General features: G+C 34.8%; 4 protein-coding genes across 8 annotated transcripts; 1 reads left to right on the top strand and 3 right to left on the bottom strand.

Annotated features, from left to right (window-relative positions):
• Positions 1-79: 79 nt before the first annotated feature.
• Positions 80-7,976, top strand: LOC147403386 (putative methyltransferase PMT8). Of its 3 annotated transcripts, none has more exons than XM_086438957.1 (8): positions 80-235; positions 1,562-2,066; positions 2,172-2,336; positions 2,433-2,615; positions 3,255-3,849; positions 6,459-6,571; positions 6,647-6,867; positions 7,417-7,976. In XM_086438957.1, the coding sequence occupies exons 2-8, from the start codon at positions 1,803-1,805 to the stop codon at positions 7,721-7,723; spliced, it is 1,848 nt and encodes a 615-aa protein (XP_086295083.1). In that variant the 5' UTR covers positions 80-235; positions 1,562-1,802; the 3' UTR covers positions 7,724-7,976. The 3 variants fall into 3 exon arrangements, with proteins under 3 accessions (XP_086295083.1, XP_086295082.1, XP_086295084.1); XM_086438956.1 differs by having other exon boundaries at positions 141-386; XM_086438958.1 differs by lacking the exon at positions 80-235 and adding an exon at positions 1,224-1,352.
• Positions 7,977-10,058: 2,082 nt separating this feature from the next.
• On the bottom strand, positions 10,059-12,520 carry LOC147403385 (Pentatricopeptide repeat (PPR-like) superfamily protein). The gene has a single exon (XM_086438955.1). It carries the CDS (start codon positions 12,368-12,370, stop codon positions 10,619-10,621), a length of 1,752 nt encoding a protein of 583 aa, XP_086295081.1. The 5' UTR covers positions 12,371-12,520; the 3' UTR covers positions 10,059-10,618.
• Positions 12,521-15,046: 2,526 nt separating this feature from the next.
• Positions 15,047-16,818, bottom strand: NOP10 (nucleolar RNA-binding Nop10p family protein). The gene is made up of 3 exons (XM_086438954.1): positions 16,639-16,818; positions 16,499-16,541; positions 15,047-15,380 (listed from the first exon to the last, which is right to left on the bottom strand). Exons 1-3 carry the CDS (start codon positions 16,690-16,692, stop codon positions 15,283-15,285), a joined length of 195 nt encoding a protein of 64 aa, XP_086295080.1. The 5' UTR covers positions 16,693-16,818; the 3' UTR covers positions 15,047-15,282.
• A 1,738-nt stretch (positions 16,819-18,556) lies between these two features.
• LOC147403383 (Protein prenylyltransferase superfamily protein) lies at positions 18,557-27,054 on the bottom strand. 3 transcript variants are annotated; one of them, XM_086438952.1, is made up of 11 exons: positions 26,785-27,054; positions 26,540-26,660; positions 26,077-26,203; positions 23,321-23,740; positions 22,404-22,514; positions 21,956-22,046; positions 20,695-20,763; positions 20,326-20,403; positions 19,928-20,020; positions 19,339-19,389; positions 18,557-19,137 (listed from the first exon to the last, which is right to left on the bottom strand). In XM_086438952.1, the coding sequence occupies exons 3-11, from the start codon at positions 26,157-26,159 to the stop codon at positions 18,766-18,768; spliced, it is 1,368 nt and encodes a 455-aa protein (XP_086295078.1). In that variant the 5' UTR covers positions 26,160-26,203; positions 26,540-26,660; positions 26,785-27,054; the 3' UTR covers positions 18,557-18,765. The 3 variants fall into 3 exon arrangements, with proteins under 3 accessions (XP_086295078.1, XP_086295076.1, XP_086295079.1); XM_086438950.1 differs by having other exon boundaries at positions 26,540-27,054; XM_086438953.1 differs by lacking the exon at positions 23,321-23,740 and having other exon boundaries at positions 26,540-27,032.
• Positions 27,055-27,272: the final 218 nt, after the last annotated feature.

Below are 27,272 nucleotides of genomic sequence, written 5' to 3'. Positions count from 1 at the left end.
GGCAATATCAAGATTGCAAACATGAGGAGCACGTGTTTGTGACAGACGTTCATCCGAAAATTGCTCTCGTTCTCTCTCTTAAGTCTCAACAGTCTCAAACTTTCAATGGCAAGTGGCAAGTGGCGAGTGGCGATTATTTTTATTTATTTATTTATTTATTTTATCTTCTTCTTGAACGATCGTTTTCGAAGGTTGAAATTCGATTCAGATTCTCTAAACCACATCTCGAACACCAGTAACTTTAGTTCAGCTTCATTAGGTCTCATCTTCAATGCTTGCTTGCAAAGAACAATCGAACGATCTCTGTAGTCGAGTTGTTGGTTTTTGATGGGGACTTGTCTTGTCGTGGATTTGGTGGAGTCCTCTGTGTTTTTTTGTTAGATCTGGTTCGATTTCTAGCCCTACTGATCGATTTAGTGTTTTTATGTGCTTGTGTGGATTTGGTAGCTTGTTTTAGGTTTGATAAATTGTGTAAGAGTTCGGTTTTGCTTTGGAGAATTGCTGAAATTAATGTTCTAGATCTGAGAGTTCTGGCTCATTAGGTGATTCAGGAAACTAAGAGTTTTGTTTTATTTTTTTAATTCTAACCCTTTAAAAGGGTCAAATTTATTCAAAAGAAGAGCAATTTTTTTGTTGTTGATTTTATTCAGATTTTTTTCTTGCATGGATTTCTAAAGCTCCTGTATAATGGATTATCCATCTCTTTCACTGCTTTGTTTTTGTTAACATGCACTTGGGGAACATCTGACGGAAGAAATGCTCCTTTGTATCACTGCAGTATCAGTGATGCTGTTAGTGATTGTTGATTTGAAAAAAAAAAACAAAAAAAACAACTGTAGTTCATTGGGTTCCTTCACAACTGCTAAATTTATGCTGTTTTGATCATGGTTTTAAAACTCGTTCTGAGGTCTCGTCCGTGAATGAGACTGAGTTGTCTCAGACGAGTTTTCCGATGCTCAACAATGAGAAAAATGAACGTCGGTTTTAAATCTCGTCTGATACATTGACTTGTCTGTCCATCTTGTTGCTGGGTGATACCAAGATGTCTTGGGCTATACGTCTCGGGACAGTTTTGAAACCATGGTTTTGATTGATTATGTTAAGTTTTTAGATGAATCTACATGGGTTTGCTTCATACCTTGTTTTTTTTTTTTTTTTTCCTTTCTGAACTGGTCTGATTTAGTTTGGGTTGATTGAGTTTTCTAATGGGTAGCTTATATATATAGTACTTAATCTTTGTTTGTCTGACCAGTATAAGTGTTCTTTATCTAGATTTTGGATTTCAGTGTCATCTTTGGTTAGGTAAGCGGGTTAGTGGTTAGTGAGTGAAGATGCTCTGGAGTTAAAAACTGGTGATTTTACCATACTTATAAGTTTCCATCTTCAATTGTTTTGATAAACTAGTATGATTAGAAAGATTCAAAGGGTTGTTTGTAAAGTTTTGGTCTGTGAATTTTATTCTTTGGGAATCTTTGGCTTAACTGTTTTTGGTGACAATAACATGTTTGATTCTTGCTGGCTTTGTTGATTTTGTTGATAGTTTTTGGGTTGGATTTTACAGGGTTGTGTGTCAAACTGCATGTTTACACAGATCTTGAGGGAATTCCATTAGATTTGTTCAGAAGTTTGGTTCAACGGGGACAAGATCGTAGAATTTTGGGTTTTAGGGGGCAAGGATTTTGTAGTTGTGTGGTGGGTTTTTTCCATAAACTCAGTGCAACACATGATGTCTCCTTTGTGATGTTTTGAATGCCAAGGTAGAACTAGAATAAAATACCTTCTAGAATAATTCAACACCAACAATGACTAGGGGAAGAATCGATGGAGTTCAAAAGAAGCGGTTAGTTACCGCACTGTGTGTTGTGGGGATCTTTCTTGGTTTTCTGTTTGTATATCACGGATCTTTCGGCTCTCGAGTGCACCATCGTACATCAACCTTAAGAAGACTTGGGTCATCTTATCTGGGTGGCGATGAAGATACTGATATTGGTAGCAAGCAAGATGAATCTTCCACCAGGTTTGGACAAGAATATGGAGAAGATGTTATTGTGCCAAAGAGCTTTCCTGTGAGTTATTATAATTTAGCAAATTTATTGACCTTTTTTAGCTTCTCTTTTCTGTTCAAGTTATATTAGTTACATTATTCTGTGTTTCTATTTCTGCCTTTGAAGGTTTGTGATGATCGACATTCAGAGCTAATTCCCTGCTTAGATAGGCACCTTATATACCAGATGAGGTTGAAGTTGGATTTGTCTTTGATGGAGCACTACGAGAGACACTGCCCTCTGCCTGAAAGGCGTTACAATTGCTTGATCCCTCCACCTACAGGCTACAAGGTTAGATAAATGAAGCTGAGGAAATTTCTTTTGTTTTGGTTGTCTCCTCAATTTCTGATTTTTGGTAACGTGTTCTGTTGTGCTTGAATATTACAGGTCCCAATCAAGTGGCCAAGAAGCAGAGATGAAGTATGGAAGGCAAACATACCTCATACTCATCTGGCACAAGAGAAATCTGACCAGAACTGGATGGTTGTCAAAGGTGAAAAGATTGTATTTCCGGGGGGAGGCACTCATTTTCATTATGGAGCTGATAAATATATTGCCTCACTTGCAAATGTAAGATTGTTGCTCCTTTCACAGTATGGAAAAGAAAAGAAATCACTACCTTTCCCTAGTTCAGTTGTATGGTTGCACTTGACAATATGTAATTTTATGAGTTTTTTTAAATTATAGATAGACATCAATTTTATTAAAAAGGAGATCGAGGTGACCAACCTGGGAAATACAAGCAAGAAAACAAAGTCAAAACAAAGATCTATCCTACATCAAGATTGCATCACCTCTCCCATCTCACAAAAAAATCTTCAAAGAAAAGTGTCCTGTTCGTATAGCAACCTACGGTGTCTACATGGCACATTTTTATTGGAGATTAAACACATTGGGGTGCTCGTGACTAGAAAAACGGCTTGGTTAGGAGCCTGATGTGTTTTAAACTCCAACCAAACACATGCTACATAGACACCATTCCTATTCTATAGAAACAGGATACCGTATGTGATCCTGATTCCAAAGAAAATACCCCTAATTTTTTTTATAAGTTTTATGGGTTATAAATTATTTCTGGAATCACAAATCAACATGTTTACTTGATTTTTAGCTTTTTGGGACCCTTGATCAGCTGTAAATTTATTTATTCTGAAAACTTGTCTTGAACTGCTCAAGTGAATAAATAATCTTGTTCATTTTGATTGGCAGATGCTCAACTTTTCAAACAATAATTTGAACAATGAGGGAAGGATCCGGACAGTTCTTGATGTGGGTTGTGGAGTGGCAAGTTTTGGAGCATATCTTCTTTCATCTGATATCATAACAATGTCGTTAGCTCCCAATGATGTGCATCAAAACCAGATCCAATTTGCCCTTGAGAGAGGCATTCCCGCATATCTTGGTGTGTTGGGAACAAAGAGGCTCCCTTATCCCAGTAGATCTTTTGAATTTGCTCACTGTTCTCGTTGTAGGATTGATTGGCTTCAGAGGAATGGAATCCTTCTTCTTGAGTTAGATAGGTTGCTCAGGCCAGGAGGCTATTTTGCCTACTCTTCTCCTGAAGCATATGCGCAGGATGAAGAAGATCTCAGAATATGGAAAGAAATGAGTGCCCTTGTAGAACGTATGTGTTGGAAAATTGCTGCCAAAAGAAACCAAACTGTCATTTGGGTCAAACCTTTGACAAATGACTGTTACATGGAAAGAGAGTCCGGTACTCTACCTCCTCTTTGTAGGTCTGATGATGATCCGGATACAGTGTGGGACGTGCCGATGGAAGCTTGCATCACACCTTACCATGACCGTGAGTAACCTGATCTTGTGTTTTATTCTCGTTTCTATCTCTGTGATTTTCTTATCTAGTCGATATTTCTTTGAATTAAATGTCAATTTTTTGGGGTTAACTGTAACTTTATTGGAGGGAGATTTGAAAAAAAAACTATATAGAGCACTACTCAGAAAGATTCGTACTGATTTGATGGAATACGCTGTACGAAACTCTCCTTAACAATCCAAAAGATTCATCTACTTTTAGGTTCCAACTATGTGACAGATCAAATAGCCAACTGATCTTGTCCTTCCAAATACACTAATGTCTAAAGGAAGAGCTCTCCATAAAAAGCGGCTTAAAAATTGTGCCTCTCCTCAACGTAATAAGCTAGTTCAAAGTTAGGGGAATTTATAATTTATTTCTTAATAGCTGAAAGAAGGCTTTCCAAGTGGATGTGGTGAGCTTACAATTTATAAGCAAGTGGTCAATATGCTTCTTCACTACCTTTACATGCAAACCACACTCGAGGCTGAGTTCCTCATCATCACGTTGCCTACAAGTGCTCCTTCCTTTTTAAGGAGAAAAGAACTCCAAACTCACGAGTCTAAACTTTCAGGAAATCATGAATGAAGAATTTTAGGCTCACTAGTATAAATTTTCGGGAAGCAAATGAAAAGGCTTGGTGATTCTAATCCGTACAAACAACATTCATGAAGAGACTAGTAGAATTCAAGCTCAAGTTGCCAAGTGAGCAATCCTCACTGTCTCATGCAAACAATGATGTGTCATTTTTTGGCAACAAACATTCATTGCTCTTAGAGAACAATTGATGTAAGGCATGTAAAAATGGTGCACATACAACTATTTCTTAAAAGGGTACAGCCAAATATGGTGCACCCCACGATTTGTTGACTCTCCTCTTATATTTGTGTGTGTGTTGTGGGTTCCTTTACACTACATTGTCTGTTCCAAATGGTCGGATAAAGGAAGGTTATGTCAATTTGGTAGTCAGTATAAAAACTTTGCCACCTTCGACCATGAATATTGATCGTTCATTTAGTTCTTGCTCTAGGTCATTTCCTAATGGTTACGCGTTGCAAAAATGTAAGATACAGATGGGTTTATTTCGATAGACAGTAAAATTGAACTGGAAGATTCTTTTTTGAAAAATATATTCTAAAAATATTTTTAATATTTATAAAAACAAAAACAATTTTTTTTATTTAAAAATTTCCTGTAGAATGTATTTGGTAAGTTACGTGTAAAATATTCATTTATTTGTTGGAATGAATTATTATTGTTTAAATGTTTATATATCATCTTATTTTGATGTATTGTTAACAAATCAGATGCATACAATCATTCATATTTCAATTAATCAGATATGGGTAATTTATCCTAATATTTTACATGCTAATGTCTATGAGTTAGTGTGACATTATTATTCTTATTTCATGTGTAATGCTATTGTTTTTGGCTGTCAAGCTCTCAAATACCTTTGCCAGACGCTAGTATGTTGCAAAACACTATTAATCTTCATTTCCATGTTCCATACCATTGTTTTATTGTAGTTTGATGACTTATGAGTGTGTTTTCAATTTTTTTTTATTTTATCATCTCATATAGTTTTAATGCAATTTTTTTCATTATTTTTACTACATTTCCATCATTTTCCTGACAATTGTATTAATTTTACACTGATCAAAATATTTCCATTTCCAAGCTGGTTTGAATTGGCATCAAGACTGAAATTTACTTACTTGGTTTCACTACACACCAATATTCCTTTACAACTATCCTTATTCCCCACCACAAAATCCCATAAAAAGTAGGTAAACATAAAAACAAGGTCATTTTTCTCTTGTCAACTGTCAAACAAAAGATTGCATGTTCAATAAGGTTGGTACGGTGAGGTTTCAAGGAGGATCAGATCCAAAATTGCTGAATTGAGATTTCAAAGTGGTAACAGCACCCCTAACGGGCGGTTCTAGGTCCTAGGGTCTCTCCTCAGTTACTAACACCCCTATGTAAAAAATTAAAGGAAAAAAAAAAACCCCCCTTCAAAATGAAAGGTTTTCAATTCCTTTTTTTCTCTTTTGATGACATATACATTTTCCCGTTAGTTCCAAATTTTATGAAGTGGCCTTTCCAGAGTTTCACACAAGTGTAACCTGTTGTTGAAGTAATCGAGAATCATTATCTGTTATCTGCTTAATTGCACCACAATTTGCAGATCTTTTATGAGGGCGTTTTCTTTTTCCGGAAGAGTTTATTTGTGCATTTTGTTTAGGTTGCTGTGCTGCTTTTACATGTAATATTTTGGGCTAGAGAATGGGGGGCAATATCATTGTGACCTTGAAAGGTTGGCGATAAAAATTTGAGTACATGATCTTTGTACTAGATACTTTTTAAATATAATAGACACGGCTTTCGAATCCTCTACAGCAGTGTGTTAGACAGTAGTCTTCAGTGAGAATCTTAGTAGATTACTTGATTTATTTTTGGAATAACTGCTAAGGAGCCTCATCTTTTAAGATGGACATTTGACCTTTTTTGCTCTATTTACATTTTAACTTTCTGTGCCTGCATTTAGAGGTTCGTTTGAAATTTGTACTAAATGGATATGTTATGGATTTAATCAGAGAACCAGAAAGCCAAGGGGAGTGGATTAGTTCCTTGGCCAGCTCGATTAACTGCTTCTCCTCCGCGTCTCGCTGATTTTGGCTATTCCAATGAAATTTTCGAGAAGGACACGGTAATCTAAAGCAACACTTTCATTTACATGTGTATGTGCATGACTTTTGTGTATCATATTATTCATTTGGTGCAGGAAGTTTGGCAACGAAGGGTCGAGAATTATTGGAATCTTTTGAGTCTGAAGATTAAACCAAACACACTGAGGAACTTAATGGACATGAAGGCAAACTTGGGATCATTTGCGGCTGCTCTGAAGGGCAAAGATGTTTGGGTGATGAACGTTGTGCCAGAAGATGGACCAAATACTCTCAAGCTAATATACGACAGAGGCTTGATAGGAACTGTACATAACTGGTATGCATGGCAATTTTAGTCAAATATCATGATCACCGAATCTTGCTTGATCAGTGGGATCAAGTAGCTTTTGATGATCATGAGTTCTTGCTTGATCAGTGGGATTTATTATTGCGGCCTTTTCAGCTCCCTTACCTTGAAAATGCTGAACAGGAAAAAAAATTACAAGTAAATAATAAATTTGGAGAACTGCTATTGGCACCCCAACTTTTACGTATCACACCCTAATTAAAGATTAAAACAACCATTCTAACATTACAAGGGTTTTACTCAAATTATTCTCTCAACATTACAAAACATTATGACACTCGTTCAGACAATTTCAGTTGTTACAATTATGAGTAGGCTCATAGAAAATCATAAACCCAAAAAAATAGAAATCTAGCAAAAAACCGAGAGAGCTTCTATTGGCACCCACGCTTTTACTTATTCTCAACTATGTACCTTTTTTAATTGGGGTGTAATAAGTAAAAGTGGGGGTGCCAATAGCATTTTCTAAAATTTGAAATGCGGAAATTACTAAATGCTGGATTTTATTCTTGTTGACAGGTGTGAAGCCTTCTCGACTTACCCTCGGACTTACGATCTCCTTCATGCTTGGACTGTCTTCTCTGACATTGAGAAGAAAGGATGTAGCATCGAGGATCTTTTGCTTGAGATGGACCGCATACTAAGGCCTTCTGGCTTCATTATTGTTCGTGACAAGCGTCCAGTGGTGGAGTTCATAAAGAAATATTTAACAGCATTACACTGGGCGGCTGTTGCAACAACTGATAGCAAGTCCAATGACGACGTTGTGTTTGTAATCCGAAAGAAGATTTGGCTGACAAAGGAGAGCCTCAGAGATTCTGAATAAGGCCTCACATGTCGTTTTCTTTTGATAGCCTCTGAGTTCTCCTCGTTCTTTTACTTTATAACCTCACTTTTGCAGGGCTACACCCAAGAAGCATAGCCCAAATGGTATTGGTGGTAATCTCTTTAGCCTTTTTTGTAACCTTGAATTTTCTCGACTGTTTTTCTATTTATGTAACCCATGACTTTTGCTACTGTAATAGTTGACATTCTTCATCAAGTTCAACATTTCTAAGATAGTTCTTTGTTCCCAGAAATGTTGATGTTGCCTTTATATAAAAAATGGATCCTGTTGTAACTGTACTTGTTTACTTTTTGTTAATATAAGGTTTGTGTTATCAAACCCAAAACATGCACAGCCGAATGGTTGACAAACTCAAAGACCCAACTTGAATTTTCTGCTTCAATTCTTATTTGCAACAAGGGAATAGGTTTTGTGAAGTAGATTAGTTGTTTTTGGACAATAGAAGGGGAGATGACATTAGTTTGCTTTTGAACAAGGTGATGGGGATTCACGTGCAAATGACATTTAATGAACCATGTCTTGTCTTCTTGTAAAAATTCACCAAGAGGACTACCAACTTTTAGGAGGCAGGCAGCACTGTGATTAGCAATGTTGGAAGCGGTGGATATTTCGGCAATGATGATAATCTTAGTAAGGACTGCCCATTTTGTGGTTGGATCATCAAACAAGATGTTCTTGTCTGTCCCACAAATGGGAGTAACGACAAGTATTTATATGGGAGAATCAGTAGCAAATTCACACAATGGATGCTAGTAACCTCCAAAAAAAAAAAAAAAATCATTAGAAAGTAATCATATTTTGGTTTTGTATTTTTTTTCTTTTAATTACAAAAGGTAAGGATTTTAATATCAATTTTACTGGATATTGTAAACTGATAATCAGTTTACAATGTTCCATACATACACAATTTCCTTATGTTATGTCAAGATATTTCAGCTTCTTTGGTAGATGGTGTAGGAAATTCCTAAAAAACTGGTTATTATACCGTGAAATTCGTTCTACCTCACACATACTAAAGTTTAAAATAAAATTCCTAACAGTCTGTTTGGATTGAGAGAAACGGAGAGAAGAGAAAACAACTTTCTCTCCACCTTTTTCGGAATTTGGATAGATACGAGAGAAAAGAAGAAAAAATAATAGAATAGGAAGTAATTTATTCTATTTTCTTACTTTCTTTTCAAATCTCTTCAATTTTGGGGGAGACAAAATTGAGTAATTTTCTCTCCTACTTTCTCCTCTCTCCTACTTAACTTTCCAAACAAGAGAAAATGATTACTTTCTCTTCTCTTCTCTTTTCTCCATTTCTCTCTATCCAAAGAGAGTGTAAACGTAGAAGAAGTGAAACTAAATGATCGATCGAAGAAAAAAAGAACAAAAAGCGTTAACTTTTGTCATTACTGTTAGACAAACTATTTTATATAATTAAAAAAAAATTCAATATCAAACTCTAATTTGTATATTTTATGGTAAATCCATAAATTTCTAAATTTGAAGAAAAATAATCCTAATTGTTTCCTAATTGAAATTGGGTTTTCTATTTATTAGATTAGGGGGTACAATTTTATTCTTTAATGAACCAAACTTTGTTTGGATTTTATTTAGGGTGTTTTATGCAGTTAGACGTAAGAACGAAGTTTTGGCCAAATTACTTAACCAGATATAATTTTGAAATATTTACTCTGAAAAATTTTACCATCAATGTTAAGGAGAAATTTTAAAAAACTTTGTAGTGAAATTACTCTTTATACCCCCTTTGATGTTTTTAAAATTATAGAACTGATATTTTAAAAGTTATGTCAACAATTTTTTGGCTTTGAAAGAAACATGGTCTATCTTCTATATATATAAAATTCCAAGCTTTTCAGGTAAGATAATTCATGGAAAAGAAATAGAGATTCTTCCATTACAACTAAAGATCAGTACTATCAACAGCTGAACAAGAAAATAATAATAATTTATAGAAAAATAAAATCCTGCTCTCCAATTCTAAGGGAAAATAGAAAACCCATTTTCAAATATTTTTATTATTATTTATAAAGGTATTTTTCAAATTTCATTTATGAAACAATTACTCTTCATATTTAGGAACTTGGAGATTTTAGATTTAAGGATCCAAATCAGAATCAGATATTGATTATGGTATAGTTGATTTTGTCCAACGGTTATAAGTGAATATAACAATTATAGTTCTTTTTTTCAAGTAGTAACAGAGTTTCACTTCTTTTACTTCACTAAGAAAATTTATTTTGAGCATTATAACACATGAAAGAGAACAAATCTGATGGGTCTCATGGTATAATAACCCAAAAAAAAATTTTGGGTCCCATAAGAAGATTAAGCTGAAATATCTTTTGACATATTGAATTTCATACACAATAATAATTCATGAATTGGGTTGAGCCCATACCTTAATCAAACAACACCTTCTTACATAACCTTCAAGTTATATCGATATTACAGACAAATAGATATTCACCACAAATCTGACCCGTGGATTATCTTTTCTTCTCCCACTCACCATTGCGACTGCTTAAGCAAATTTAACTTCATTTTCTTACAGTGAGACAAGGGACTCGCTTCATGGACCATTTCACAGGCCTTTCCACGTCTTGCTTGTCGCCAATGCAATAGGTGTGAGTTATAGCTGAAAACAGTTTTAGTTCGATTTCAATTGATATTCTTTAATATACCCTTCCTGTTAAACATGTATCCTCCCTGAATGTAGGATCTTTTCATCCACGTCAAAGCCGAACAAAATCTCCCTAACAACCAAAGCCATCTTCTTTGCACGGAGAGGACTAAGAATTCATGAAAATTTGGGTGACGACATTCTCAAACATAACCACGTTCAATGTGGGTCGCACACTTGACACACTATTTCTTGCTTTCTGAAAGACTAAGATCCTTGTACAAATTGGGTATTACAGGAAAGATCCTGTTGAACCGTTTGAGGGAATCCTTGGAGATGACATCCCTTGCAACAAGCGATTTGGCCATTTCCAAAGCCTCAGCTCTCCATCCAGCGTAGGCCATACCATCAATCAAAAGAATGTAACTTGTTTCGTTTGGCTGACAGCCCTTCTCAACCATTTCTGCAAGTAGATCAATGCCCATATCAATCCTATGTGCCTTGCACAACCCAAGGATCACAATATTGTAACTAATAACCGTTGGCTTGAACCCATTACCCTCCATGTCTCCCAACAACCCGATCGCCTCGTCAACCATCCCATCTCTACACAAGCATGATATCAAAGAGTTGTAAGTTATCTCATCAGGGTCAATCCCTTTATTTAACATATCCGAGACCATTTCCAAGGCCTTTGTTCTGTCCCCACTATTCCAAAGCCCACTAATCATAGTGTTATACGAACTGACATTCGGAGGACAATTTGTCCGACCAATCTTCTTGAACATCTCCATAGCTTGATTGGTATTTCCCCTCTTACAAAGGGCCGCCAAGATCGTGTTGTAGTTGATAATATCAGGGGCACACCCATTTGCACTCATATAATCCAAGAACCAAATAGCCAAATCCAATCTCCCCTCTTTGCAAAATGTGGAGATCAACGGGTCGTAACTATAAGTGTCGGGAGTCAATCCTCTTTCTATCATAACCTTCAAGACATCGACGGCATCCTCAACCTTTCCATCATGACAGAGCGAGCTTATCAAGATACTATAAGTAACCACATTCGGCTCACAACCCCTAGAAATCATCTCAGTTACTAGTCTCTCTCCATCATTCCATCTCCCTTGATTCAACAATGCTCTTAACAAGACATTGTATGAGATCACATCAGGTTCACAACCCATTGATGGCAAATTCTTAACGAACTCAAACGCTCGATCCACTGTCCCCTCTTTACACATTCCTCTAGTGATTGCATTGTAAGTATACATATCAGGACGAAGTCCTTTCGACAACATCTCATCAAGAAGCTTCATTGCTTCATTAATCCCACCTTCGGTAATCGTTGCCTCTATCAAAATCGTGTAGGTAATTACGGTTGGGTGACAATTATCTTCCAATAATTGATCCAACATCTTCATAGCTAACCCTAGCCTCCCCCTACTACAAAGACTACCGATCAATATATTATATGTAACTACATCGGGCGAACAGCCTTGGGCCCGCATTCGATTCACCACCTTATTCGCAGAATCGATCTGATTCAACTTGCAAAACCCACTAATCACCGCATTATAAGAGAACACATCAGGTTCCCCATGAGACTCCAAAATTTCCATGACCCTAAGTGCTTTTTCAACATTTCTCGAGTTGAAGAAACCCTTTACGAGTTTTGTACAGAGAATTACATCTGGTTTGTAACCCTTATTCACCATACACTCAAGAAAATAGAGAGATTCACTGTAATTGCCTGCTTTACAGGATCTATTCAGGAGTTTCATGAGATGGGTATCTTTGAAATTGAGTGATTGCAAATGGGTTGATTTTGTTTGAGCAGAAAACCTAAGCATTGGTTGGGTTCTGGAGTTGGGGGGGTCACAAGGATTAGGGTTTCTACAGCTAATGATGCAGTTTTGGGGGGAAGGTGAAGAGGGTTTCTTGTGGGTACTGAAGGGGATGCATTTAGGGAAGAACTCAGAAGAAAATATGGCCATTGGTTACTTGTATTTTGCTTTTCTGTGATTTTAATTCATTAATTTTGGATAAAAATCATCAAAGAAAGAGGGAGAAGTACCTGAACTATGCATGAAACTATGAGGTGCGCTGATTTTGGCCGTTTGAAATACAAATATTCTCCTAATATTTTATTTTATTTAAAAAAAAGTTAGAGATAAGGAGATAAAATCCTCCCCCTCAAAGGCCACGTGGCTGAATATTATGGCCCACAAAATATTTGGTCCTCACTTTTTTTCAACCATACCAATTTGGAACCCATCCATGACCTTCGTCATGATGAGGAAGAAATCAGGTCAGTCTGATTAGATGATCTTAACCATCAAAGGTTTTACATTTGAGAAAATTACTTAATCCACCATGTGGGAGAAATTTCTTTTTCAATTTCCCCTATTTTTTGTTAACTTGCTGGCCCATTTATTAGTAAACTTCTTATTTCTTACTGCCCCAGACCCTCTTTCAATTGGGGTGAGATCGAATTCAAATCATTGAGATCGACTTTTATTCCAAAGAGATCGATCTTTACCAAAAAGATCGTAAATTATTTATCTCAATATTTGAACATGAATCATGGAGATCAAACTTGTTACAATCATCAATTTCAATGTTTTAACAGGAATCATCGAAATAAATGATTTATAGGGTGAGCATGGTTTTAAAATTAGTTTTGACGTTTCATCTCGTCCATGAACAAGATCGAGTCATCTGATTTATTCAAGTTGTCTCGTTCAACAATGACACAATGGGCCGAGTTTTGAGAAACACATCAACTTTGAGATGACTTGTCAATCTATCTTGTCGGTAGACGATACCGAGATGAATCGAACAAGTCTCATACTCCGATGAGAATTAAAACCATTAGAGGGAGGGAAAATTAAAATAGAAAGATTTTACTAACTAGGCAGTAAAGATATCGCCTAGAAAGATGCACCTCCTACAAGATCTATTAAGTAATTTTTTCTTTAAGTTTTGATAAAGGGGTTAATAAATTTTAATAATAGCCTATTATTTTTTGAATGATTAAGATATATCCTCCACGATTTTAACCCTTTGTTCTCAAATAGATGAGATGCCCCCCTTGACCCGTCTTTTCAAAGATTAATAAAAGATGAGCTAAATACCCTCTTTGAGTTTGAATTCGAATATGTGATTCACCCTTCTAAAATGAACCTGTTTTGTAGGGGTAAATTATTCATATCTGGGTTCCCTTAGATTTAAAAGCTCAATTCATGTGCAATTATACAACTCAAAGAAGTTATTTGTTATCAAAAATTAAATTTATTGAGAATTCTTGAATGATTTTTACATAAAGCCTAAAGGATATTTATAGAGATAACACCAACCAAGATATATGGAAATTAATTTAATATAATATTCTAGAATATCTTAATTGATATATTATAAATATTATAGAAGATCCTCAAACACAGCCATCCATTTGTGATGAGATACCCTGACATAATGTTATAATGTATCACATATCACATACATCTTATTTTCTAGGGGTTATAATGTTATAAAATTGTAAGAGTTAAATAATAATAAAAAAGTACATATATAATGATCCAAAATTCTAAATCATAAATGGGTTCGATTAATTGTAGATCACATGATACCGATTGCACACAAATGGTAATAAAAACTTCTTTTTTGTTTTTTGTTTGTCCCTTTAAATTTCCATCTTATTTATTCTTTATTTTTTTTATAACCAGGGATATCTCTGTAGACAGGGGACCAAGCCCGTATCTGAACTTTGCCTACCAATCCACAGATCATGGTCTTGTCCAACAGCATATGTGCAACGCCCACATATCACACGCACCAGGTAATTCTATCTTTGATTCAAAAACTCGATTCAAAAACCAAAAGCCAACCAATGTAAATGAATTAATGTTAGCTCTCTTGTTTGAGATTTGAAGGTTTAAGGTGATGGAATTTTAAGGTTAAAGGAAAAGGATAAAAAATTTGCACAATAAACATGATCTACTCTGAATTTTAAACTAAACCCCCATCATTAGCAAGGACTCTTGCAGCTTTTACCCTACTTGCAGATCATGAAGCCTTGAGCACTGCATCTAGAATTTCAAGAAGCTTTAGTGTTGTGATTCCTATCTGAATTTCAAGATGAGAAAAAACAAGTGACTTTATTTTTTGGAGTGCAATAGTACCAGTGAAGTGCAAGAGGGGTTTTTAAGTAGAGTGCAAACAATACAGGTCAGTCCCATTCTAGAACTAGCCGGCTCCAACCCCATTTTTTTTTACAAAGTATACATGAAGGAATACTACACATTAAATTTCTCAAAAACACACATGCCCATGGCTGTGCCCACCATCCTTAGGCAACCAGTTCCCCCCTAAAAGAGTATGCTAAGTCTTTCCTTGATTTTTTGCCCTAGAATTGGTTCGAGTCCGAATATGTTAAACCCCAAATTTTTGTCTAAAATTGGTTAAAGTCTTGCTTTTCTGAAACATGTTAGAATAGGTCCCGTTTGAGCAGGATAAGAATAAAAAATAAAAATAAAAATCAGGGTGGGTTAGTGAAGAACTAACACAGAACTCTACTGGAGTAGGTTAGGAAATTTTGATGTTTCCCAAACACAGAGTGTAACAGTGTCAATGTAAAAACATTACCATCCTCTCTTACAGTTGCTAATACATAGCCATTGGAAGTTATCTTTCAACTTTCTTCACCTTCAAAGATTACAACTCTGATAATTATAGAGTTTCAATTTCAATAACCAACTGGCAGAGAAAAGATTTCATATTACATACTTGATGGCAGATACCTATAAAGTTGCCTAGACATAGAAAGAGCAAACAACTCCAACCTTACGGAATGAAAAATTTCAAGCTACCCCCATACATACTGAGGAGGATAACAAGATTGAAGAAATCAGTACTTTGGTGGTGGCTTTTGGGTCGGCAGAAGTCCGAACCGTTTCTTCAGAAGAACTCTTTGCCTTGAGTACTTGTCATCAGGGGAGAAGCGAGCTGCACCCACAAAACATGCCATGTCCGTTAAAACAAAGATTTTTCAAAATGATTTGACAATTTATACATATTATTTAAGGACAATGTCTAAGAAACCAATCAGTCCACAAAACTGACTGCTACATTTTCTTTGATAAAAGGTTCAATATTCACTTGAGGTGATTTTGACAGAAGATATCACTTAGAAACATACTGAAAAATAATCTATTCCATAGAAATCACTGATACAGCACTTTTGCTTGTGTGATACCGGAAAAAAAAATTGATTTTCCTTCCCATACAAGTTAATTTTCCCGTCAAGGGGGATTGATTTTCTCTAGAATCACTTTTTTCTTCAAAGAATATTTTCTCGGCAATCAAACACACAATATAGGCAAATTGGAATCATGATCTATAATAATATCTACTTGGGCGATTTTGATACCAATAGTAATTGTAGTAGATCATATTTTACAAAGGAAAATTTTGAATAGTTTCCCCTGGCTAACACTCTTCCATTCCATACATACCTACCAGAGCTTAATAATAATCATTTTTCTCCTATTTTTGCATCATCAAATAGAACTACCAGGAAAAGAAACTGGATAAAAAAGAAGACCCATAAATCCTTGCAGAGACTTACAAAGTGACTGCTAATATATGGGAATGAATATGTCAACGTCACATATCCCAGAAAGCGAGGTAACAGATACCAGAGAGGCTTCAGCAATCTCATAGAAAGTATAGAACTGAGCAATCTAAACATTAGGTTAACCACTAATGCCCAAACCCGTTACAAATTGCACAAAGAATCCCACTTAAAACACAAAATCCTCAAAGAAAACTTCTTCAAAGTCTCTCTCTCTCTCTCTATGCTACACCCGAACCAAATAGAACATATAACCTCAATCATCTTTAAGTGAGAACGCTTTCTAAGCCCCCAACCAACCAACTGTTATCAACTCAAATTAACTTGAGAAACCAACTAAATCAATATAAATATTTTGATTAACTAAACCTCTACAAGAATAAATTAATACACAAATGTGCTAATCTGGATTAACTATAAAGGAAAATCACCAAATAAAAAAGCTAATTAAGATCCTCCATTTAAAGGATTAAAAAAATAAAAATATTACCTGGATGAGCAGATTGCGTTGCCAGCCCAAGTGGTGATTCTTTCTGTGAACAAAGAAAAAAAATCAAGACCAATAGAGACTAGAGAGTTACTTTGAGAAAATATAATTTATAATGAACATGGGCACTGAATTAGAACCACCTTAGTGGTGTAGACTTTATCGCCATTTTCGTTAATGTAGAACTGAAGGTACATTGCAGCAAAAACCAGAAGATTTAGGGTTTTTCAAACGAAATCAGAGAAGAAGCAAGCGAGGCCAGAATTCTTGTCCGCCAATAACCTTCCTGTAACCCTAACCCCAAAGACTCTTTGTAAGTTGTAAAGCGAAGCAAATGCTTTTAAAATGGAGAGCCGGGCCGGATCTGACCTGACCGAATTGCTTGATTTGGATCAGGTTGGGTCGGATAATTTCACATAGTTCTGCTATACTTCTTTGTTAATATTATATTAAACTAGTAGAAAAATGATATTTTGAAAAACTTGAAAATATAATTTTCAAAGCATTATATCATTCGAATCTAAGCAGACATAGTGATGGAATCAGATTTGACTCAGATTAAGGGACATCAAACCATATTCGACCCATTTTTTTATTAGGATATACTCTAAGGATCCAAAACCTGCCAAATTAGGATTTCAAGTCACTCTAATTTTAAATATAATCTGACCCATTTTATGCCCTAGCTTTCATATGCTCAAACTATCTCAAGATATATAGACACACATGCCAGAAATGGAACAACTAACAATCTCTTACCTTAAATTATTATTTAGTTAAATGTACAGCCAAATCCACCCCTTTAGAGCAACTTCAATTAGTCTATAAATTTAGAGATAGAGACATCCGAACCTAACTCCAATTGATCTCTAAATTAAAGAAAATCCCTATGAAACACTGTTCATCTCTCTAAATATAGAGATCACCATTCACATCTCTAAATCATTATTCCCTTTTTTCAATACTTATTTTATTCTCTCTCTTATTTTTCATAAATGTCATTTTTGACCTTCTCTTTTTATGGAATATATTTTAAATATTATTTTTGTTCTTTTACTTTTTAATTTTTTTCAAGAGAATGAGTAGTGCTTTAAAGAATGATTAGTATTTTAGGGAAGGGCCTGGTTGGAGTTCAAATTTGTGGGAGGCTGCATCTTCTCTAAATTTAGAGAAGATGTCAATTTGAAGGAAAATTTAGAGACAGGAGTTGGAGTTGCTCTTAGGTCCACTTCACCAGTTGTACAAGAAAAGATATTATGTAAAATCCTGTTGGATGACTGTTGAAAAATTTAGCAAATAGTCATTGAAGTTTTTAAAATTTCAAAGGTGTTACATATGTTGATAAAGCTATCACATATTGTTGATTGATCTCTAAAATGTCAATTATATATGTTGACTGAGGTGTCACATAATGTTGACAAACCATTCTTTTAAGTGTTACCACAATTTGACAACTTAAACAACACTTGTATCACTTCCGAATTAAACAAAAATTGTTTCAAATATGAAAAATATGACTTAATAAGTCATAACTTTAGATGGTAGTTTTTTATACAATAATATCATGATGGATTGATCTTTTGTGACGATTATTAATGGTAGTTTATCATGCAGTTAGATCATTAAACATTAGATTCATGAGAAGCCCCCTTCCCTCACCTTAACTGGAAAGTTCAAATAGAGAGTAAGTGCAAGCCAAAGATTTTCTATTTGCATCTAATTGGTTTAATTATTTTCTTAAAAAAGAAAAAAAATGGAATGATATTTTTCTCGTCCAGTGCTCGATATGTGTCATGTGGCACCCCTTGAGTTCCCCTGTCACTTGAATTATGCTCAAGAACACTGTGAGGAATCCTTAACATAACTTGCATTCATACATGTGCCATCAGAAACATAGAAGCTTCATACCAAATAGTAGTAGATTTACCCAGACTACAGCTTGCGCTGGTTGGATTGTGATTAGTACATTGTGATTAGTACATCTCACGGTCCCTTTGTTTTGTCAAATACTTGAGGACCATATCTCCGACATACTCACCCTTGATCGATGGAGAGCATCAATTGTTGTTTGAGGATACAGAGGTCCTTTTTCTTTTAATGTTTGAACTATAATTTCACCATTCCAGTAGCAATCACATTAATATAACTATCACAACGCGACTACACAGATAAATGTACGTTGTACATAATTTTTTCAAGATCACATTATCACTAATTTTTCAGGATTAGTTCAACCCCCCCCCCCAAATTTTTGATGTAAGGAATGGTAGTTAAGTTTGCACCACTTCACCCATTAAACCTTCCCAAAGAAGAGTTTTTTCTGGGCATAACTTGTTCAGTAATGTTTTGAGGTCTCCTAATTCCCTTAGTCTCTTGTGAAGCTCGATCCCTTGAAACCCAGAAATTTGCTGATGTATCTTTGACACCCACACAATGTATGAAGCAGCAAGTACAGCTTGTGCTTGACCATCCTCAAAGTCGTCATCTGCATTAGTCAAGCAGTAGTGGAGCAGTTGCAACTCATTGTCCATGAACATACCCATGTCATCGTCGACGGGAGAATGATCTCCAGAACCTTGAATATGAGTGGCAAAATGCTTTATCCAACATTGAGAGAGGAACCGACGATGAACCCATAGAGCCTGACAAGGATAAACCCCAAGGCATAATAAGATCTACGGTTGCCATATAGATTGAAATAATGAGTATTTTACCATATAAGCTGATACCGAGATATGTAGTTTGAAATTTTTGCTAAAACCTGATGGGGGTTTTAAGAGCTCTTATAAACCTAGTGTTAGAGATTCAAATAGAGAATGAATTGATGATCACAAATATTTTACCTCTCGTCCAATATAACGCTTTATCAAGGTTTCATTCCAGTCAAGCTCCTCCTGCCACAAAAAGCACAAAACAAGTAATTATAAAAATAAGAAATAATCAAACTTTCTTCTACTTTCCCTCTCTTTAACATACAGGAATATGGGTATGAACACTGGTCTAGGGCAGGGGCATATTGTTCTTTGTTTCCTTAAATCCAGAAAATGGGATACAAATATGATACCACATGCAATTTGAAGATATAATCATTTTATTTATTTGAAGTAACCTTTTTTTTTTTTTTTGGCTTATTCTAAGACACCCCAAATCTCAATAGAATGGAGCCAACGAAGAAAGATAAATTAAAAGCACATCAAGTCTTCAACAACACAGAACAGATACTGAGGACATTTTTGGGGTGCAAACTTGGGAACCAAATTCTTCAGCATAGTAACCAAGAGCAACAAACTTGGAAGTTGAACACTATCAAAGTGTTGATTCGAGCAAATATATACAACAGATGCAACTAAATCCAGCGATGTTTTAAGTGCAGGAAAAGAATATAACAGGAAATAATCTCACATACATGATACATCAGGCAACAAAACATACCTTCCACATATGATAGACATCAGGTTTGTAATCTGGCCACACTCTTGGACCTGGTTTTGAGCAGTTGTACTCTAGCATCCTAAGCATTAGTCTCTGCAGTCAATAGCAATGAAAACAGTAAGTCTTCAAAATATCTCGTTTTATTTTGAGGGAGGGAACACCCACATTAAACAACTTCACAGTCTATGTCATTGCAGGGAAGGTACATGTATCAGGGTGTGGCAGGTTTTCCTTGTCAAAACTCGAACATATTCTAACAAAGCTTAGATAATAATTCAATTTTTTTATAGGCATGCAAGTTAGCGTAGGGTGTTATAAAAGGGTAAGGTAATCAAAATGTGATGATGGACAATAAGTTGTCATTATTAAGTTAAAAATAATAAAAAAGGGAAACTCACTCGACGATAGTGGAAGCAACAGTTATCTGCAACATGCAACTCAGCCCATCTTCTTGATTTGTTCAACTCATTTAGTACCTGAAGACATGCACTGGATCTATTTAATGCACAGCGTAAGAAACATTTATAATATTTTCCAAGATTAGTCCATCAGGACCAAAGAGAACTGATGGAATTGAAGGAGATAAAGAAAAAGAGAGCCACAAAATTGTTCAACAACTGAAGGAAATATGCATTTCTATGTAGATTGTTAACTTATGTTACAACCATATTAATATATTGTTACAAATATCGATGCTCCCTTGTATGTCTCACATTTTAGTTGAACAGTAGCCCAAAGATATACTTTTGCTATTCTCATAGTCTAACCTGTCCTCTTGTCATGTAGGTGATGAGCCAACAACGATGATTCCATCCACGGTAGTTCATTTTTGATTTCTGAAAAGAAAGAGACAGAAAGGAATGTAATTAGTAAAGGAGTTTCCATTCCTTTTTTCCTAGTCATCATACATTCAAAATTATCATAATTATCTGTGGCCAGTGAAAAACTGTAGGGGGGCTACTTATCAAAGACACAAAAAAAGTCAATAATTTATTAGTTCAATTACAACCTGGTTTGGACACTTTAAAATCTGAAGCATTCAATGATACTATACAATTCAATAACTCTTCTACAGAACAATATATAGAATAAATTCCTTACATTGCACTATCATTGGTATTGGAGGCTCTTGATCTTTCTTTCATATCTTAGAATGGCCATTATGTTTACTAGAATGCTTACATGTTTCCATCATTTTGATTAAATTAAATATCCAACTGAAAAGAAAATCACTACACAAACAGACAAAAAAACACTAAAGAAATTCTCCCCCGAGTCAGTTATTAGTGCTTTTGCGACCCAAGCAGGTTCCCCATTAGGACCAAGGTTATTAACTTCAATTTCAGTGCATGTTTGGGTAAGCTTGAAAATGAAGAAAAATAATTGTGGAAATATTTTGATCAAAGAAGAAATATCATAAAAAAGATATTATTGGTTCTCAAGGAAACGTTCCTCAATGAGTTCTACAATTTTTAGTTTGCATCTATTACAAATCATCTTATTTAAAATAAAGAGCAAAACTCCATTGCATGTTGCAAAATGTACTAATATGTAGCAACATGGAAACGTGTGTCGATAAATGCCAAACAACTATAGTTGTGATCAAAACTAAACAAATTAGCATTTGGGTGTGGAACACACCAATCATGTCAATTTTTTAAGAGAAAATATTTAAAATAAAGGCAAGACTTCATTACATATCACAATATGTGCTAATATGCATCTGACATGGAAACAATCATCAATAAATGCCCAGCATGGAAAGAATCCTAAAAGTGTCCACAATCTATATCATTCTGAAACCCCAATTTTGACGTGAAACTAGAGAAACAACCTGTATCAAAGTGAGGTTGAAACCAGTTGAGCAAATGGGTTAGTGTCAGTTCCAGGACAAAGAAGAACTAGGTACCAGCAGTGAAGAAAAATTGAAAAGCTGAAAGCTATCCAGGTAACATGACATGCTATTAAATGAAGAGTCAATAAACCTTCAGTATTTAGTGGTATCGAAATCCTAAACTGGAAATAAACCTCGGCCATTTTCTCCACTAGCTCAGATTCTCTTTCTATTATCTCTTGCACATTTGGATATTTTCCAGTAATCGTCTTGATCACCCAACGCCTGCCAGTAACTAATATTTGGGTAAAAAACATGTTTCAACACTAGAATTCATACCCATGGAAGAAATAAAATATTTTAAAAAGGTCCTACAAAGAACTAAAAAACCACACACGAAAGAAACTTAATAAAATAAATGGAAGTAATCTCTTAAAAAATTAAAAAAGAATTGGAAAATATACATTATAGTAAATATCCATAAAAAGAAGTGGACTGAGAAGAAGGGCAGGATTCTATCTTAAATACAAATGAAATCAATATGGTTTGGTTGTTAGTGATGCCAATGATAGTAAATATAAATTCATCAACATATTACGGATAAAAATAAAATATGTACTTTTCTCTTGAAAACCATATTACCTATGGCTCCAAGCATGTTCACTTTTTGGTGAATATGAAAGAATCAATGCGGATAGCAGGAGTTCATCCATAAATAATGAGATATCTTTCTTGTTTGAAATGACAAGCTTCCTGCATAACACAGATAAAATATAATTATATATGATGCCCAATGCTGGAAATAAAAATTGTTTAGTAAGGCTGGAACTATGTTGATGTGTAAGGCTGCATTTGGTTCATGAGAAAGAAGAAGGAATGCTCTTTTCCAACAAGTTTTTGGTTGTGGTATCAACACCCAGACTTTAAATAACTTGACAAGCTGGCACCTTCATATTCTAGTGTATATTAAATTGTGCCTGGAATATATTGTTGAAGGCAAAGCTTTCACTGATCTACAAATAATTCCACATTATACTATGTTAAGCCCCTTATTTTTCAATTAATTTATTGTCCTGTTTGAGCTTTGTGAGATCTACAATAAGGTGAAACAGCCTGATTCCTTGTATGGTTACTTTAAACTCACAGGACCAAATTGATCAGGAATAGGTCCAAAGAGCATATTGGGTGTGTTAACACACAAAAAACATGCACCAATATGGTATTATATCAAATGAGGCTGTCAAACATGGATCCAAGCCATATAAAGTGTACTATTCAAACAAATGATATGTTTTCCTGGTCCTACGCTTACCAAAAAAATTACTTGGTTCTGCCTCAATCACTAAATATTAATGAGCATCCCCGAATCATACCTAAAGTTTCATGGATATCTGGGATAGACACAGTAATGTGGCCCTTACGAGAAGAGCACAACCTAACTAGCATCTAAACTACCTAATTCAAACAATCTTTAAACGAATGATATTAAAAATTGTACAAAAATATGTTGAACAAAGAAATAGAATCAATTGCGGCAAATGCAGGGGACATGGAAAAACCTGGAATTCCATGCACTGCCAAAATCACTGCTTAGCAACAAAAGAGCCTTGCTATGCTTCATGACTTCACTTTCAAGAAAGTCATCAGAAACTGAAAAGGAATTTGACGATGTTTCATCCAAAAGTCCATTTGTCTTTTTTGGTAAGTTGATAAACATCTTATATTCCTTGAGTGCAGTCATAAAAGCATGTGTAGCAGCTTTGTATAGGGGAAAAAGTGCCATGGTAGAGATAGCTAACTTATGATCCCTATTCCAAAAAATCGTACTGTTATTTTGCAAAGCATTAACATCCAACAAATTCATGCAGAAGATCTCATCTACCAATTGTGGTACAATATTAACAGATGGGTGGAGTGAACCACTCTTGTCTTCATTTAGCGCCACAAACTGAGATGGGTGAATAAACCCTACTTCATCGCTGGATGGAATAGCCAAAAATAAAATAATTAGGAAGGTTAAAGAAGAAAATTTTGAATATTACATTTCAGAAACAAGCTTTATACACCCAAAATGCACGAACTTCTTTTGCCTGAGTTGAGCAAACAACAGGAAACTTGAATACACTAACAAGGCAATAACATGACTAAATGCATGATTATATGTAAATACTATACTTTAATGGGGGCATCAAAGCTTAACGAGTGGATTTTTTTTATGTTTTTTTAATTTTCTGTTTTGGGCCTTTATTTTGATGTTTTTTGGGATTATTTTCATGTTTTATTAGCCTATGATCTTAGTATAATGCTTAGGGATAGTATGGTAACTTTAGGATATTTTTTATTTAAGTTTATAAGAATCGGAAATTTAGGAGAGATTTAATTACGAAAATTAGAGTTTTATTAGTTTCTTTATTTGGTATTTTAGTTTTGGTAGGATTCTTATAGATTTTCTTTATTTATAGATTGTGTTAGGGTTTATTGACGGGAGAAATGAATTTTTTTTACAGAAGTCTCTGTTTTCTTGTTTTGAATGCTGGTGCATTCAATGTGGTCGATGCCTTGGGGTGATTCCAAGGTAAATCTACCATCTTTTTCTCTTTAATCTTCTTTTTATCTCTATCTTTTTCACTCTTTTTTTTATTTTTTATTATGAGAAATCAACCCATCCAAACACTTCTTGATTCTTGAATTCTTGAGTCTAGACTTCTTAAAATCTTTTCTCACAACCCTTAATCCTTAACCTACAAACCTTTAATAATTTCATTTACCGTATATAAACCTAAATCCTAATCATAATTTCAAAATGTTGTAATTAAACCTGACAACCAAACCCTTGAGGTTTACCCTAAACATTTGATGTAACCCTATTGTAGCCCAAATCCTTACCCAAAATCTCAAACCATATTCCTTAGCCTCCCATATTTCATCTTCTTCCCTCATCGTCTTGCATCATACTTAATGTATTCATTACTGGCTTAAGCACCCCCATAGAAATAACCCAACTTCATCGGTGATATTCAGTGAACAACATATAAATGAAAATTACAGAAGGGCGGAACCTCAAGGAAACCGGTTTTAAGGAAGAAAAATATAGTAGTGCCGTGATTAATCTATTATCACTATAAATATTGAAGAAACAATAAATGACCTTGTGTATTAAATGAAACATAAGCATATCCAAGTCATCGATATACCCATATTCTTAATGATAAGTGTCACATACATATACTACCGGTGTCAAACAACTAATATTTGGTTTAAGAATATGCATCATTACCATATTCATGCCGTATTTGAGTATCATAGTCGATGACATAGATTAACTAATGCATCAATTGTTCGTCTATGGATAAACAACTCCCCACCAATCACAATTCATCATTTTGGTCCTATTTAACTTAAAACCCTTAGTTTCGATGTATCTCTCCAAAGTTTTAGTTTTGCATTCACTCTCATTAATTTCATTAACCAACTCTACATCACTCGCAAATAACCCATACCAAGGGATGTAGTGACCAGGGACACCCTCCAAAAAAGGGAGAAGTCTTGAGTTTAAGCCCCCTCATTGGCCACCCATAGAGATTTATCCTGGCTTACCTAATATGTGTGATTTGTATGGTATTGCATGTACCCGGGGGATTTGGGTGAGATATGGTGCTCTAAGAGACCAGTTGCCTCACCTCTGCTAGTCAGGCCTACGGGTCCAGGCACCCGTCATAAAAAATAAAAATAAAAACTACACCAAGGGACTTCTCCTAGACTATGAGCAATCAATCCATTTATAATTAGTTAAAAGAAATATCGACTTGGTGGCACATGGCACAAAACCATTGTAGCTGGAAACCATCTTCTCTAAATTGTCCTCAAATTAGTTACTGCTCCATCATAAAGGTTCTTAACAACATCAATAACTCTCTTGGGACTCCTCACTTTTTTTCATAATACTCATCCAAATTCTCCTTATCCAGAAATCGATATATCAACATAATTCAAATCTAACATACACATGAGAGAAAGAGAGAATGAATGCAAATTAAGACTCTAGATATCAGCGACCCATTTGTATTCGTCTCTAATGATGTCATGATTACATGATATCCCAAAACTTATCACAAAGCTTACAAATCCTACCCATGCCAATACTCAAGTGTATGCGTCCTCAGTTCTAATTTTAATTGAAAATCTGCAATTGAAATTCAACAACTCATACAACCCACAACACAAAAAATTTGGAAACAATTAAAAATTAAACAACCTTTGCCTATATACTTGGAATCCACAACATAAACAATGTGCGTAAAGAGATTGAACTTACATGAGAGTATCATTTTCTAATATAAGCTCCAATTGCTTCAATAGATGAAAAGCATTCCCTTCAGAATAAGATTCTTCTGCCATCTTCTATAGTTGTCCTGCAACTGTACGGAAGACGCAATAGCTTCCTGAAACGATACATAGAGGCTAATCTACTATTACTACGTTGTTGTTTGAAATCCCTAAAATCTCAATTATTTGGGATTGGCAACATGAACCCTATTAAGCCATTCAAACTTCTCAGTCGGGTTTACTTCAAGGTCATTAATTTTCTGAAAATCAATAGTTCGATTGTTAAATCAATCGAACAATTGGTTCCCTGAGAATTTGGAAAGGAAATAAAATAAAATAAAATAAAGGTTTTTAATTGTAGATCGCAAATCAAGTGTTTTTTGTATCCAAAAAACTCAATTTGTCGACATTTTTTTGCCACAATTGTCCTCCAAAATCAAATTTTTACTTACTGATTCAAAGAATAATCGAGCTTGGTTCGATTTTGACTCTTTGATTGGTGGAAAACGCTTCGTTCACGTTGACTTTAGCTGAAACCCTAAATGTCGAGATTTTCTTTTTTGATTTCTAAATCTGAATCAAAAAGAGTAAAACAGTTGCCTCTTGCCAACATGGAGTAAAAATAGATCAAGTTGAACTAAAAACCATGAAAAACAGCAATTTTGGAATCCAAAAATTATGAAAAACATAAGTATACCAGCCCCTCTATTTCACTATAATATCTCTGACTGCCCCTGTATTTCACTATTCGGCCCCCCTTTGTATGCTGCAAATGCAATTTCGAAATCGACTTTGCTGGTGATTGTTATACAATGCAAATCATGATTTGAATTGCAAAAGATTTGCATGAATCACTTAAATTCTTAAGAAATTTTAGGAAATAATTTACGAACAAAAAAATACCATAAATCATTTGCAAAATCACATTGAAATATTTTATTACAAAGATCAATCAATCACAAAAAAAAAGATTTTCTCAGTTGTCAGCGGTACAAATCATTTACAAATAGTGTACCAAGTTAGACCTTACCTTATTTTATCCTCATTTTTTATATAATAGTCATTCTTAACTTTCATCATTTATTTTAAATATAAGTTTTGTCCCATGCTTACTTGTAGTTAGTTTCATTCAATATTTTAAATTAGTTATATAAATACTTTTTTTTTTTTACTTTTTATATTTAA

The sequence above is a fragment of the Akebia trifoliata genome, chromosome 4, assembly GCF_017979445.1.
Source record: "Akebia trifoliata isolate Shusen 1 chromosome 4, ASM1797944v1, whole genome shotgun sequence".
Taxonomy (NCBI): domain Eukaryota; kingdom Viridiplantae; phylum Streptophyta; class Magnoliopsida; order Ranunculales; family Lardizabalaceae; genus Akebia; species Akebia trifoliata.
This window is presented reverse-complemented; position numbering and strand designations above follow the sequence as displayed.